A 14,422-nucleotide genomic window follows, 5' to 3' on the forward strand; every position below is an offset into this window, starting at 1 on the left:
GAATAAATGACATCATAAAGAGTACGTGATTATATAAACCCTTTACAAATTTATTCAAGGAGAAGAGTTAAGAATTAATGAGTTGGCAAGCTAATGAATGAGGAGCTTTGGAATTAATAGTCACTCAAAAGTGACTTTGGACACAATACTAATTTCTAACTTCTGTTCTAAAGAGGATGAGGAAGAGAATTATGGAAAAGATCACAGATTTAGAGTTAGAAAGGGATTTAGAGGGCATTTAGCATAATTCCTTCATTCCCCTCTCTCTCTGTCTCTCTCTGTCTCTATCTCTTTCTCATTCTCTCTTTGAGAATACATCTCCCTGTCTTGAACAGGCTGGAAATGCATTGACCACCCATGGACAGACCCTACTATTGATCTGCCCTGAAGTTTTGATCTGATTTGTTTCCAACCCAGGCCAGTTCTAAGCTTGTTAGGCAGCCTGGTGGCTCCAAACTCCTGGAGGCTCCAAACTCCTGGAGTCTCAACATGTTGGTGCTGAACTTAGTGTGTATGTCTGATTGGTTTTAGCCCCTCTGAAACTCAAAACTCCAAAGCTCAAGTGATTTCCCAGCCTCTTCTTCCTCCATAGTAGTAGGTGTTATAAGTGTTCATCACCACCTACCCTTATTTAATAATGGAGGAATCTGGAATCTGAGGCCTGAAGACATGAAGCAACCTGCCCATAATGGTGCCATGGCAAGTGGGCAGAACTGGATTTGAATGGGATTCTCTGACTGCATGTGAAGGGGTTTTGCACTGAAGAACAAATCGAGCCCTGTTGAAAATAACTATTGACAGAAGGCAGGCAAAGGAAATCTTTGAAAATCTGAACACAGAAAAACTGACAGGTTTACATGACAGTTATCTTGGGGCATGAGGGGAATTTTTCTGATGGATTGTCTGGCTTGTCTTCAATTACAATAAAAATGAAGAAAAAAGAAATGTAGCTTTGCTCTTCTTGAAAGCGTAATCTGAAAATGATTGTTACAATATTTCTACTTCAACACATTCAATTAAGCAAACATCTAACTGTCACCTACCATGGGCAAGGCACTATTCTAGGCACTGGAGACTGCTACAAAGATGAAAACATGACACAGTTTTTGACCTCTGCAGTGTTCTAGAGAGGCATGGAATATACATAGAAAAATATAATACAAGGTTCATTGTAACAGGGGCAAGAATCATACATCATAGAGAGACTGAGTAGTGCAGTGGAAAGAACACTGAACTTGGGTGTACTAAGTACTGAGTCATGGGACTTGAGTTCAAATCCAAGTTCTTTTAGTTGTCTACGTGTCCTTGGTTGTTTAACACTTGTTGGACCCAGTTTCCTCATCTGTAAAATGAGTGGCATGGACTACACAACCTCTAAGTTCCCTTGCAGATATAGATACATGATCCTGTAACCTCAAAGTCAAAGGCAGAAGGAGAGATGTAGAGGCCAAGTGCTCAAGGAGGGAGAAATTACTTTCACCTGGTTATATTATGGAGGTTTTCGTGGAAGAGGTGACACATGAGTCTCCTCAAAGTAAGAAAAGGTGGAGGTGAGGACTGATTGTATTCCAGTTATGGAGCAAGGTCTCTGAAATGAAGATGGCAAGACAGGATTGGGGATAGTGAGCAGTTCTGTTTGACTAAAACATGAGGTATAGATATGGTATTAATATGTCCGAAAAGGTAAGTTGGAATCAGACTATATAAAGACAAACACCAGAATAAAGAGATTGTATTTTAGCCTAGAGGTCACAAATAAGGAAATACTTAAAACAACACAGAACGATGAGAAAAGTGGTGTGTGTGTGTGTGTGTGTGTGTGTGTGTGTGTGTGTGTGTGTGTGACAGACAGAGACAGAGGCAGATGGAGAAAGAGACATATGGAGAGACAAAAACACTCAGAGACAGAGAGAGGGACACAAAAGCAGAGAGAGTTAAGAAGATACACACATACACAGAGAAAGAGCTAGAGAGAAGCTGACAGAGATAGAGACAGAGATAGACAGAGAAGTCCATATTATGGAAATGGGAGCATTTTTTCTACTGCCAACTCCTTGGAAGGATGGAAGATATGGGACTCTGGGAGGCACTTTCCAAAGGAACAGGGGAAAGTCTAAGATGACAGCAGTGGCTGAGCCCTGTTCTCCTGGGAGGCATTCATAGGGACTAGCCCCAGATTCTGATTGCCTGTTTCTTTTTCTAACAAAGAAAACGTATGCCAGAAGAGGGTTGCAGGGAGTGACTTTTTTAAAGCAAGAAGCACAGTTCTTATAGAAGTTAGGCAGTGTGCTTATTCACTTGGGCATGACCTATGCGAAGAGGAGAACGTAGGAATGGGGGTGATGAAGTGTTTGGTAAAGATGATTTTTTCCCCCTTCTGTACCCAGTGACAAACTTCAGCGGAGCAAAGGAGAGAACCAGGTTCATTTTAGGGTTATTAAGGAAAAGATTCATGCCAAACACCACATCTTTCTGCAAAAGTATGTATCACTGCTAGAAGGTTAACTCCTTTAGGAACTCCAGAAATGCTATAACTGTATATGTGTGTGTGTGTGTGTGTGTGTGTGTGTGTGTGTCAGTATCGGTATAGAATCTGGATGCAGCATCCTTTTCTAGGCAAAATTGGATGGAATGAGGACAGTCTCAAGGTCCTAAAGTTGGGGAATATACTCAAGAAAAGGGTCTTCACCACTTCAAGTATTTATTTGAATGAAATATATCAGATCAAGTACTTTTATTTGATGCTCTCATTCTATCCTCATGATCATTTATAAGCATGGCATTAATAAAATATGTAGTTGGTTCTAATTTGGGAGTTGCAAAAAAGAGCAATATGGGATAGGACTTAATATTAATTGACCTGCACAGTTTATAAATATGCACAGCAAATTGCCAAATATGATTCAGCTTCTAAAAATGAAAGCTATTAAATTTTGAGAAAAGAAATCTGAGACCATGGTCTACACACCAGGCATGCCATTTGCATTCTTAACGGTTGCTACTTGTTGGCAGGGGATGGGTGTATGTGTGGGAGTTCTTGCTGATAAAAGTGGGATTTTTAATAAAGATTGCAGAAAGCCCAGGGTCTCCCAAATAGCATATGAATTTAAGTGAGAGAAGAGAAATACTGCCTTTTAGGGAATGCCCCAGAAAAATTAGATAGAACCTACTCATCTTAATGGGGTGTAGACCTTTCTCCCAAGATTTTCTCTGGCCCTTTCAAGGAAGCAGATCTGATTGGGTAAGCAAGAAAGTTCCCCTTGTCTCTTAAGAGTTTTTTAGAAGAATTTCTGTTTTTGTTAATCTATTCTTACTCCATTGATTACTTGTGCCTCTATAGTTTTGGGGTCCCTTTGTCCTTTCTTAATCCAGATAAGAATGGAAACTTTGTACTTCTTGTTTTAAGATAAAGCAGATTTACTCACAATTGGAATTCTGTTGCTTTATGTTGTATAACTAAAGCTTCTATTTCTTTTTTGTTGTTGATTAATTCAAGATTGGTTTATAGCCTTTATACATCTTCTCAATTTTGACCAAAAAGGAAGCAAAAGTTTGTCACTCTAGAGCAGCTCCTTTCTATTCCATGAAATTTATCATTCTTTTCAAGTCTCATCTAGAAGTGAGACGTCTGAATTGCCTCACTTAAAGAGTTATCTGGTTCTTCCATTCTTGGTGTTAATACTTAAGATCTCCAGATTTCAGATCTGAACTTCTGACTCTTAGTTCTTTGTATTCTCAATGTCACAGAAAGTTCTTCTCTCTTCTGCCCCATAACTCATACTCTCCAGTGAAGGAGGGTATGCAATAGTCCTGGCTAACTGGGTCTTTAGTTTGTACATATGATAGAATGACAACATTTTGACCAAATTTCTCCCCTTAATTTTACAGCATATGCTGATTGGAAGGAAATGTTTACACATGAATGGTTTTGTGGAGATGAAGATGCCCATGGAGAAAGAAAAGATTGTAGAAGGAGATGTGTTCTGAGAATTACCTTATCTTCCTAACACAGAGTGAAGAAATCTGGGCATTCAGATGATCAGAGATTTAGAAGCCAGAAAGTCCAACCGTCTCATTTAAGAAATGAGGAAACTTGGACCCTGGGACCTTAAAATATGATGTGCTCAAGGTCATGCAGGTAGCAGTGTCTGAATTCAAATACAGGTATTCTTACTCTAAATCCAATTCTCTTTCCACTGAACCATGTTGCTTCTCTATCCTGGCTCAGGGAAATATTAAAATCAGTCAGTCAATAAATAGTCATTAATTTTTTACTATGTGCCAGGAACTGTGCTATGTGCTGAGCATTCAGAGAAAGGTAAAAGATAATCTGTACTCTCATGGAGCTCACAGTCTAATGGGGGAGACACTATGCAAACAACTATGTATGAACAAGCCAAATACAAAGACAATTTCTCCATAATGGAAATAAGCAACTGATGGAAGGCAATAGAATTGAGGGAGATCAAGAAGGTTTCCTGTAGAAGGTGGCATTTTAGTTGGAATTTAAAGGAAATGAGAGGAGTTAGGAAGTAGAGCGGAAGAAGGAGAATATTGCAATCAAATGGAGTCAATGAGAATGCCTGGTATTTGAAGACTGACAGTCTTGTTCAAGGAATAATAATGAGGTAAGAGCTAGTGGATGACTGAGTGTGAGTGGTCGGGGGAGTATAAGGGATGAGGAGCCTGGAAATGTGTGTATGTGGGGTGGGGGCAGATTGTGAAAGGCTTTGAAACCTAAAAGAGGATTTTTATATTCATTCCTGAAAGTGATAGGCTACCACTGGAATGTATTGTTCTAGTCCAATTATGAGACATGAAGAATCTCTATTGAGTGAATACCGATAAGGAGTTCCTTCAGAATTTAGTCCTTAAAATTTCATTCCTTAGACCCAAATTGTTGCATTATACTCTGTGATAGTTTAACACTGCTTAGTCTCTTTACTCATGTATATGTCTAATAAAAAAGATTGTCAAATAATTTTTTGATGATGGATTCACCAACACTTTTATCAACTTTATGATAAACAATATTAAACCGATGCTACAGTATTGACTTTTAAGGCATGATAGTCTTACTAATGGTCAGGAATAATACAAAGAATTTTGAATGCTTTTTGCTGAATTCTCTCTCTCTCTGTCTCTCTTCTTGCTCCATACACACATATATATATGTACCTATACATATACATATACATACATATATATACATATATATATATATACATGTATATATATATATATATGTATATATATATATATGTATATATATATATATATATACATATATATATATATATATATATATATATATATAACACAGGGGAAGTTAGAGGTTATTAGAAGTATTCCAAGTTGAAATTTGTAAGCATTTTTATGCTTACAGATGTCATTCTGCTACTTGAGATGGCAGCATATGAAGATGCTGCTCAAGGGAAGTTATTTTTGCACATGAAATGAAGCAGAAAAACTGAAGCCATACAGTTGTTTTCTTGTGAACGGTCCACTAATTTTGGGGACACCTGTCACCTCTTTTAATTGGCTCTTCTAAAGTTCACAAAGAAAGCAACAATTTTGTTGAAATAAAACCATCTCCTGTCTGAGTGCCAACTGCTGCCATCGTTTGCTCCTTGCTGTGACATCCTAGTAACTGGTGATCATGTTCCATTGGCCGTGAAGATGTCTTTCACTACCTCTTCTTCCATCCAGGATGTGGCAGCTTTTGCTTTGCTCTTTCTTCCTCTGACCCAACCACTTTATATGATCTACTCAGTGAAGTTGAATTGGACAGTATTGGCTTCCCTGCTTAAGAGAAAGATATCTTTTGCATACATAATTTGAAAAAAGTCTGAGAAAGAACAGAAGTGCGGCCTCTTTATGAAAACTAATGTTGAAGTAAAAGAAACATTTTGAGAAGTAATCTCCAAGGAGAATAGAGAAGACACTAACCTTGTAGCCCACTACTTCTGATTCATTTGCTAATGGCCTGACAGGTTCCCAACCAAGAGAAACTTGAGAGCCTTGCTGCTCCCACATAATGTTGCTTGGTGCTTGGCTAGGAGCTGAAAAATAAAAGTAAAAATAAGTTGACAGGATGCATTTAAATACATTTCTTCATTTTAATTTTGGTATTTCAGTGTTTTATTGTGCTTATGGTTGGATGACATTATAGGCTTCTTTCCAGCTGGAGTTGGATAAGGTGTTTTTTTTTGCTCCAGGAGTGTCATTTTAATAGCTACTCTGCTGAGCTTATGAACCTGAATCCTTTTATCTCCCTTCTGTGTCAGAACCGCTTAGCCTTGTTTCACAGGAAGATAACCTTTGTCTACTGTGAATGCAAAATTTCTTGTTATTCTTTTGGAATTCAGATCTAAGCATCGAAGCAAGACTATGAATCAAAATGACCCTTCAAGCCTGTTTAGTGTGTAGCCCATGTATAATACAGAACTGCTGAAGATGCTTTCTCCTTTTCTGAAAAGAACAAGGAACCGAGGAAACTTACGAGATTTCTTGGTGGCTGCCCTCACTTCATTACTAGGTGGTCCATATCCAGCACCATTGTATGCCCTCACTGTCAGATGATACAGCGTATTTCCTTCTAATCCTGTCAGAATGATAGATGATTCATTCCCCCCAGTTTTGACTGTTTCAGCTGCTTCTTCTTGCTCCATATCTTTCCAGTAACCCACCTGTTGACAAATCATAATGAGACAGATTAATTTATAACATTCGCCTATGCTCTGGAGGACTTGCACCTTTCTTAGATATTGCTAAATATCTATATATTGGAAAATCTCTTCTGTCACCACAGACACACATATACATGCACACACACAGACCTGAGAAAAACCATTGAAATCATAGCTTTTGCTGTTCCTTTTCTGGCAGCATTCATACCTGTCTCTCTCACACATGTGAGAGTCATTATATCACATGAGTGCTGAGCAGATCAATGCAATACACTGCCCAGTAGCCTGCTGGCATGAGGTGCTGGGACCAGCTATGTGGAACAGCAAAGGATAAATGCTGACAGGAAATCAAAAGCACTTCAAAGAAACTGAAGGCAAGCTCACCTCTCATAGGTCATTGGGACCATTTACCATGCAAAGCCAAGAAACTGAATGAATCAGCTGGGAAAGTGGCATAAGCAATGTTTCCTTTCAGGCTCTGACCAAAGAATAGTTCCCAAATCTGTGTCAGGATAATGAATAAGAGCTGACAGAATACCTAAGGACACCCCATATTAGGTTAGGCTTATAGAAATAGCAATGCTACCCAACAGAAAAAGGGAAGGATATATACTTGCTAGTCTTCTGGAACATGTTTCTGTCAGGTACAATTTGTCATAAGCACCTTGTTCTTTTCTTTACCCCAAAGTCAAGATGACCTCTCTGGGGGAACAAATAGGTGCCTGATTGCTGGTGCTTGTACTAAATTTGCTCATTTTGTGATACTAAATTACTGCTCTCTAATGAACAAAGTCTTATTCTTGTTCAGACAAAAAAAAAGTTTACCTTATAAAGAGAGATTATTTTTCTAGCTGACCTGCCAAAGCACTGAACCTAAACCAATGCAAATGAGATAACCTAATTCATATGGGAATGACTCCCAAGGCTAAATTGAGAGCTCTGACCTTTCTTGTGAACCAAGACCTGTTTTTCCTAGCTACTTGCTGGACAGTTCCACCTGGAAGTCCCAAAATAATAACTCACATTTCCTCTTTCAGATACCTAAAGACATTTCAAACTCAGCAGGTCTAGAGTCAAACTGTTCAGTACCATTCTCCCCGCCCCCCAACCTGCTCCTCTCCTTGACTCAGTCCTAGAATCAAGTCTTCTGAATCACCTTGGATTCCTATGTTTCCTTCTTTTGTCCTAGTGGAGTATGTGATATCATGGAATGAGCTCATGGAATTAACAGAGACCTGATTTGTAATCCTGGCTTTGATACTTACTAGTTGTGTGATTTTTGCAAGTCATTTACCTTCTCTAAGGTAAATTACCTTACCTTCCTCATCTATAAAATGGGAATAATAGTACCTGCACTCTCTTTCTTCTAGGATTGTCCAGAAGAAAATGCTTTGCAAGCCTTAAAGAACATTGTAACAGTGACAAGAATGTGTTATCATTACCACAATCCTTCTTATTTTTATTGATGGTGTGGCAATCACAAAATCTTACTGATTTTTCTTTTTCCACTTGCATATATCTCATATTTTTCATGTCTCCAGTCAAAAACCTCAGTTAAGGTTCTTATTACCTCTTCCCTGGATAATGAGAGCTCCTGACTGGGCTCTCCACCACAACCTGTCATAAACACTGATACCCAGATTAAACTTTCTAAAGTGTAATTTCTAAATGGATCATTCCTTTGCTCAAAAACATTCCTTGGTTGCCAATTTTTCTACTTAGCTAAAGTACATACTCCTTATCTCATCACTAAAGTTGCTTTATAATCTAGTTACAATGTCCTTTCTATATATTGTCTGCTCTCATTAACATATCTTATGCTTCAGCCAAGTTTGTCTGTTTCCTAAAATATATCCATGTCTTTCTGCTTGCATTCATTTGCTCATATTCTTTCCTATACTTGGAATATCCTGTTGGCCATCTCCATTTATTGAAATTCTTCTTATCTTTTAAGGGCTGACTCCAAATCCACCTACTTCATTAAACCTCCCCTGATTTTTCTTTTCTTTATACTCTCATGGAATGATGGTATATGAAATCCTTTCACAGAATTATGGCACTTTCTTTAGAGATTATTTTATTTATCTGTTTTCTGTTACAGGTGCTAAAAATACTTAGAGCAGGTATTCAATAAGTGTTTGTTAAGTGCATGAATATGTCTGAATCCTCTCACTGCTTTGAATAGAAGGGAACTACAGTTAGGCAGTCACTCAACCAGCAAGCTTACTTGTGTGCTAGACACTGCCCCAAGCATTGGAGATATAAAGAACAAACAAAAATAAAATAGTCACTGCTCACAAGGAGTCTACACTCGAAAGTGTGAAATATCATGAATGTAAATAGGCACATACAAAATACATAAAGGGTGAACAGTGAATTGTGAATACTTTCCTTCATTAAAGTTCACTGATTTCCAGACAAATCATTAACTAGGAAAAAATGAGACCAAAAGTGAATTCATAGGTGCTGGGCAGTATGAGAATTCACTTGGTCCAGGAACAAACTCATTACTTCTTTCCTCAGTGGCACGCTCTATTTCCTCTGTTGCTTATTTATTTATTTTGAATTGGGTCAGGCTATCTGTAAAATAATTAAATATATATTTTGGATGGCTAGAACATGATTAAATATAATATTCAACAGTCTGTATTTAGACTTTTGCCTTCTGGCCTTCTTTTAATATTAAACATTGAATATACTGATTAATCACTACAAATCTAAGCCTCTTAAGCTAAAGAAAAATGTTTTCTAATATCCGATTTTCATGGGATAAAAATCCAGGTTACAGGAGAAGAAATCAGGAGGAAAGCTCTAGAAGTTGCAAACCATTTCTCTTTGTTTTATGGTGGACTGAAATATGAGAAACTTCTACTTCAGTGCTAAATGATGAACTAATTTAAAAAAAAATAACGATTCACCTTTGGAATTGTCTAGTCTATGATACATACTGGCTTTGAGGTCTCTGGCAAGTCCCTGCTTTCTCATTTCCCCAGGCAATTCTCTGAGACTGTAAGTTGCATGGGAGTTGCCTATTGATAAAGAAAGTTTACTTACATCAATGAAATAACAGAAATGCTCTTCTCCCGTTCCCTCATCCCACGAAAGAAAAATATGAATTTCCAGGGAGGAGGATATTAGTAACTGAGAGGATGGGTTGTATAGGAGAGAGTTAAGCAAAAGCCTTGAAGAAAGCAATGATTTTCATGAAGCAACTGAAAGACAGATTCTAGGCTTTGGGGAAAGGCACAAAGACAGGAGGAAGAATGCTATGTAACCAGTAGAGAAAGTAAGCTAGTTTGGTTGAAACATAGCATGTCCCCACTAAGTGTTCTATAGCCATAAGGTCCCCAGTTCCTTCATATGCGAATTGAACTTCCTCTTAGAATGGGTGCTCTTTCTGACCAAGCTTCCTCTTCCTGTTCAAACACACGCCTCATGGTGAACCACTCAACAAATGTCTTTGTGTTTGAGAAGTCCTTGTTACCCAGGTTATTGGCATAGCTGAGGAAACACATCCCCTGGGGTCAACAATAATAGACATCTTTTCATGCTGGTTCATTCATCTGCTTTCTATTGATCCATCTGCATTCTAGTTGCAGAGTCATCCCTGTGGGCCCTATCCCTCCTCTGGTAGTTGGGGAGGAAGGTTAATGTTTAGATTTCAGATTTCAAAATGGACTAATCCCTTCTGCCCAACAAAACTGACTATTTTGGTACATTATATAAATAATGATAATAAGCAATCGTCTCTTCCCTTCCCTAAAGATCTTTACCACCACGAATAATTTATGTAAGCCCTATGTTGTCTAACCTATACACCTGTAATTTTTCCTTTCTGCTACAGAACTCATCATCACCATGCATTGTTTCTGCCCTTTCAGTTCATTTACTCTAGTGAACTTTAGATGGAGCTCTTTGAAAATATTCCGGGATCACTAGAATATAAACTCCTTGAGGGCAAGGACTGTGTTAGCTATTCTGTATATTCTCAGCGCTTAGCTCACTGCACTTTGGGGCTATTCTAAGAAGTTGGTACCCCAAGTTACCTCTGCTCTAGCCTCTCTACTCATATAACATCTAAGATCAGACAGACTCTCTTGTTGAGGATTTGAAAATATGATCATCATTTGAAGGCAGGGCATTTTATTGCTGAGGGCATTGCCTGCTTGCTTGAATTTGGCAGAACACCAGTCTCCAGATCTGAATGCTGTGTTAGGCACAATTATTCAATTTGCACTTCATGATTGGTATTTGCTGGCATACTCCAGTATGATGTTTCACTTATTATAATTGTTTTGTATCTTGTAGACGTTCATACTCTGAAGAGTAGAATTAAAAAAAAAAATCAAATTAGGTAAATAAACAATACTTAGTCATTCTTTTTAATATTGATGAGACTGCTGAAAAGGGGTTAGGAGGGTTGAGATAAAAACAGTTTACAGTGGAGTAAGAATATCATGATGAGAATAATTTATTGAAGTGCTTGTTTTTATTTATCCCAGAAGATGTCACTACTGTCCAAAGAAGATAATATTGAAGAGGGCTAGAAATAGAATGGGGTTTCTAATTTTGATTTAGGGTTCATTCCTGTCTTTTCCCTAGATATCCCATGGGATTTTTCATCTAGAGGGAGAAAGTTATGGGAGTATATTTTGCGTTTAATGTGCATGAATATGTGAGGTTTAATAGAAAAAGGAATTCTTTTAATGAGAAGAATAAATGCAGAGTTTCAGGATAGACCATCAATAGCTCATGGAAGCTCTTTCAACTTAAAAAATAGGTATTTTCCCTCCTGATATGATAATATAGTGACTGAAGAAGAGAGGAATTCTGATTTGAGATGATGGCTCTAAAGTGATTTAGCCTTTAGTGAAGTGAAAATGTGGAAGCAACATGGCATAGAGGGTAGCATACTAGACTTAGAATCAGAAAGACCTTAGCTGAAATCCCACCTTTGACATTTTTTAGCTGTGTAACCCTGGACAAATCACTTAATCTCTAGGTGTTTCAAGAATTTTCCTAGAATTTATCTATTATACCACAAACTGGTTTTAAGTTGGTAGAGGTAATTCTACATGCAAAAAAGAATGCATAGATCCTTTGAGAATTCATGCAAAACAAAGATAATATGAACATCCCTGGAAAACCATGCTCCAAAATGAGTGTAGTATGGAGGAGGAGAAATGAACTATTGGGATTTCTTAATGGGATACAGTGTTGTAATGGTGTGCTTTTTTTTTGATATGAGAAGTAGCTTGCTTTTTAAAAAAACACATTGCTTTAATTTTAATTGAAATTAAAATAAAAGGAAAAGTTGAGAATGACTTTATCACTGTAGATCAGATCATTACTGTAATCCATGACTGTGTGGTCTTATCTCTATTGGAAATGAATAGAATAGTGTGTACCTGGGGACCTGTAATCATAGTAGCTTGAAATTCATGTGCTGCTGTACCCAGTGGAACTTTAAAACTTATTTAAGGGTAGAGATACTGTACTTTATAACCATTCATATAATTTCTGTAACCAGGGAAATAGGATACATGTCTCCTTACATACAGAAAACTAAGTGAAGAGAAAGACTTGGAATTATTGACCACCAAGTCACTAGGAGGGGCATGTATTTAATAACTAGATGCAGCCAGGCATTTATTTTTGTGCTGTAAGAAATGTTTGAAAATTGTTCTCCCTGTATATTGTTGACCACTGGAGGCTTTAAGTCTTCATTGTAACACACATAATAATAGTAATAACATTTATATAATGTTTTAAGGTTTTTCAAAGCAATTTATGTGCATTATCTCATTTTGTAGATGAGAAACTGAGTCTGAGGATATTGTACAACTAGCAAGTGTTAGAAGCAGGCTTAAAACCCTTTCCTGACTCCATGTTAATTTATCTTAAATGATGGGATCTTAAAATAAATAAATTATTTAGTCATTTTCCCACCTTGCTATGACCTTATTCTGGGGTTTTCTTGGCAGAGATATTGGACTGGTTTACTAGTTCCTTCTCCAACCCATTTTACAGATGAGGAAACTGAGGCAAACAGGATTGTCTAGTCTGAGGTCAGATTTTGAATTTGGGAAGATGAGTCTCCTTGACTCCAGGCCTGGCACTCTATCCACTGTGCCACCTAGCTGCCCCAAAATAAACACTATAAAGAATATAATATTCTAGAATTAAAATACACACTATATGTGAATTTATTAAAAAACATGAATTTTTTCATTGTATCCCTCATTCCCCTAACCTAAATGACTGCCTAACTTGCTTAATTCTAGTTTCTGGTCATGGTCTTGATTACCCTACCTGATATATATATATACACATACACACACACATATAATTTGTATATTTATGTATATAGATATACATATCTATACATAATTATATATTACATACTAATTGCTATGGATTATATATAACTTCACAGTACTATATAATACTCTACATATATGTGTATATACATACACATATACGTACATTATTATTATTATTTAGATTCTGAACTCTGAGAATATGATTTCTAGCAATAGTTATTTCTAACCAATTCTCATTACAAAGGAAAAATGTATATAGTCTTTGGAGTTCAACATAAAAATTTTTTACTTGTAACTCCTATGTAGGGCAGTTCAAACTTGGAAGGTTGTACACACACACAGAAACATGCGCATGCGCGCGCGCACACACACACACACACACACACACACACACACACACACACACACAGAGGAATTTGGGACAGAAGGGTAGAAAACAATGTCCTTGTTCTTGTCTTGGTTTTTCTGCTTGCTTGACTTCATTTACATGACAAGACCCAAAGGATCTCAGGGTGTAGAATGCAGAACTAAACAATGTTTGCAATTTGTTGGAAGGTAGCCCTTGAAAGGATTTAAGGAACATACTGGTTGGAAAATTAAAAATTTAGCAGAATTAAAGAATTTAAGCTCTAAGTGGGGTGGTACCCTGTCACAAAGAGGCTAATCCTGCTAGGAGAAGAAGTAGATTCAAAGACAGACTAAATGATGTTTTGGGGTTCTAATTATCTTAGATGCTCTATTTTATAAAAGAGCCTCGTCCTTGGAAGTAAGATCTGCAACTAGACACATCTCACTACTTATGGGGAGAATCAACTACATAGCTGCTTGTGTGAAACCTCTGCTTATTTTTTCTTTTCCCACAAATTTTCTTAATTTCTTCTTTATTTTAGCATCATTAAAATTTCCCCCAGTATTTTACCCCTTCTGCCTCCCAGAGAGCCATCCCATATGCCTTTTTCACTAAAAGAGCTAAAACTTAGACTGGGCTCTAAGCAGAGAAAGACGAGAGAACTCAGATGATCCCAGGTAAAAGTCCTGTACAGCTGAAGAGGAAGATAAAGGAGAGAAAGAGATAAAGGAGAATATCAGAGTACATGCCCAGTAGAATTATAAGACCAGAGAGGATCAATACCTAGCTGAAACTGCCCCCCAGGCCCACCAGGAAGCAAGCCTAACCTAATAATATCACCAGAAGATACTGGTGATCCTTCCACATAGGTGGTTGCCCTTCTACATCTATGCCTAAGTCAGACATTATTTCTACCTGCAGATTGCTCATGTGTAGTTCTTCTACACAAACTTCTTGCTTGTGGTACCTTACTAAATATGGTCAGTCTTCCCAGGTAAAGTTTATGGATTTGTGGGAGACTGTGCCCAGGGTTTATGAGAGGGCAGAATATTCTATTACTA

The 14,422-nt window shown here is 37.5% G+C and overlaps 1 protein-coding gene across 2 annotated transcripts in view; it reads right to left on the reverse strand.

Moving 5' to 3' along the window:
- The window catches only part of CNTN5 (contactin 5), a 1,560,624-nt gene that overhangs the window by 16,764 nt on the left and 1,529,438 nt on the right, over positions 1-14,422 (reverse strand). For both annotated transcript variants that reach the window (XM_072611297.1, XM_072611298.1), the window contains exons 22-23: positions 6,503-6,689; positions 5,950-6,062 (exon numbers count right to left, since the gene is read on the reverse strand). In XM_072611297.1, coding sequence (XP_072467398.1) covers positions 5,950-6,062; positions 6,503-6,689 — 300 coding nt within the window. The remainder of the gene's footprint in view (positions 1-5,949; positions 6,063-6,502; positions 6,690-14,422) is intronic.

The sequence above is a fragment of the Notamacropus eugenii genome, chromosome 5 (assembly GCF_028372415.1).
Source record: "Notamacropus eugenii isolate mMacEug1 chromosome 5, mMacEug1.pri_v2, whole genome shotgun sequence".
Classification (NCBI taxonomy): Eukaryota; Metazoa; Chordata; class Mammalia; order Diprotodontia; family Macropodidae; genus Notamacropus; species Notamacropus eugenii.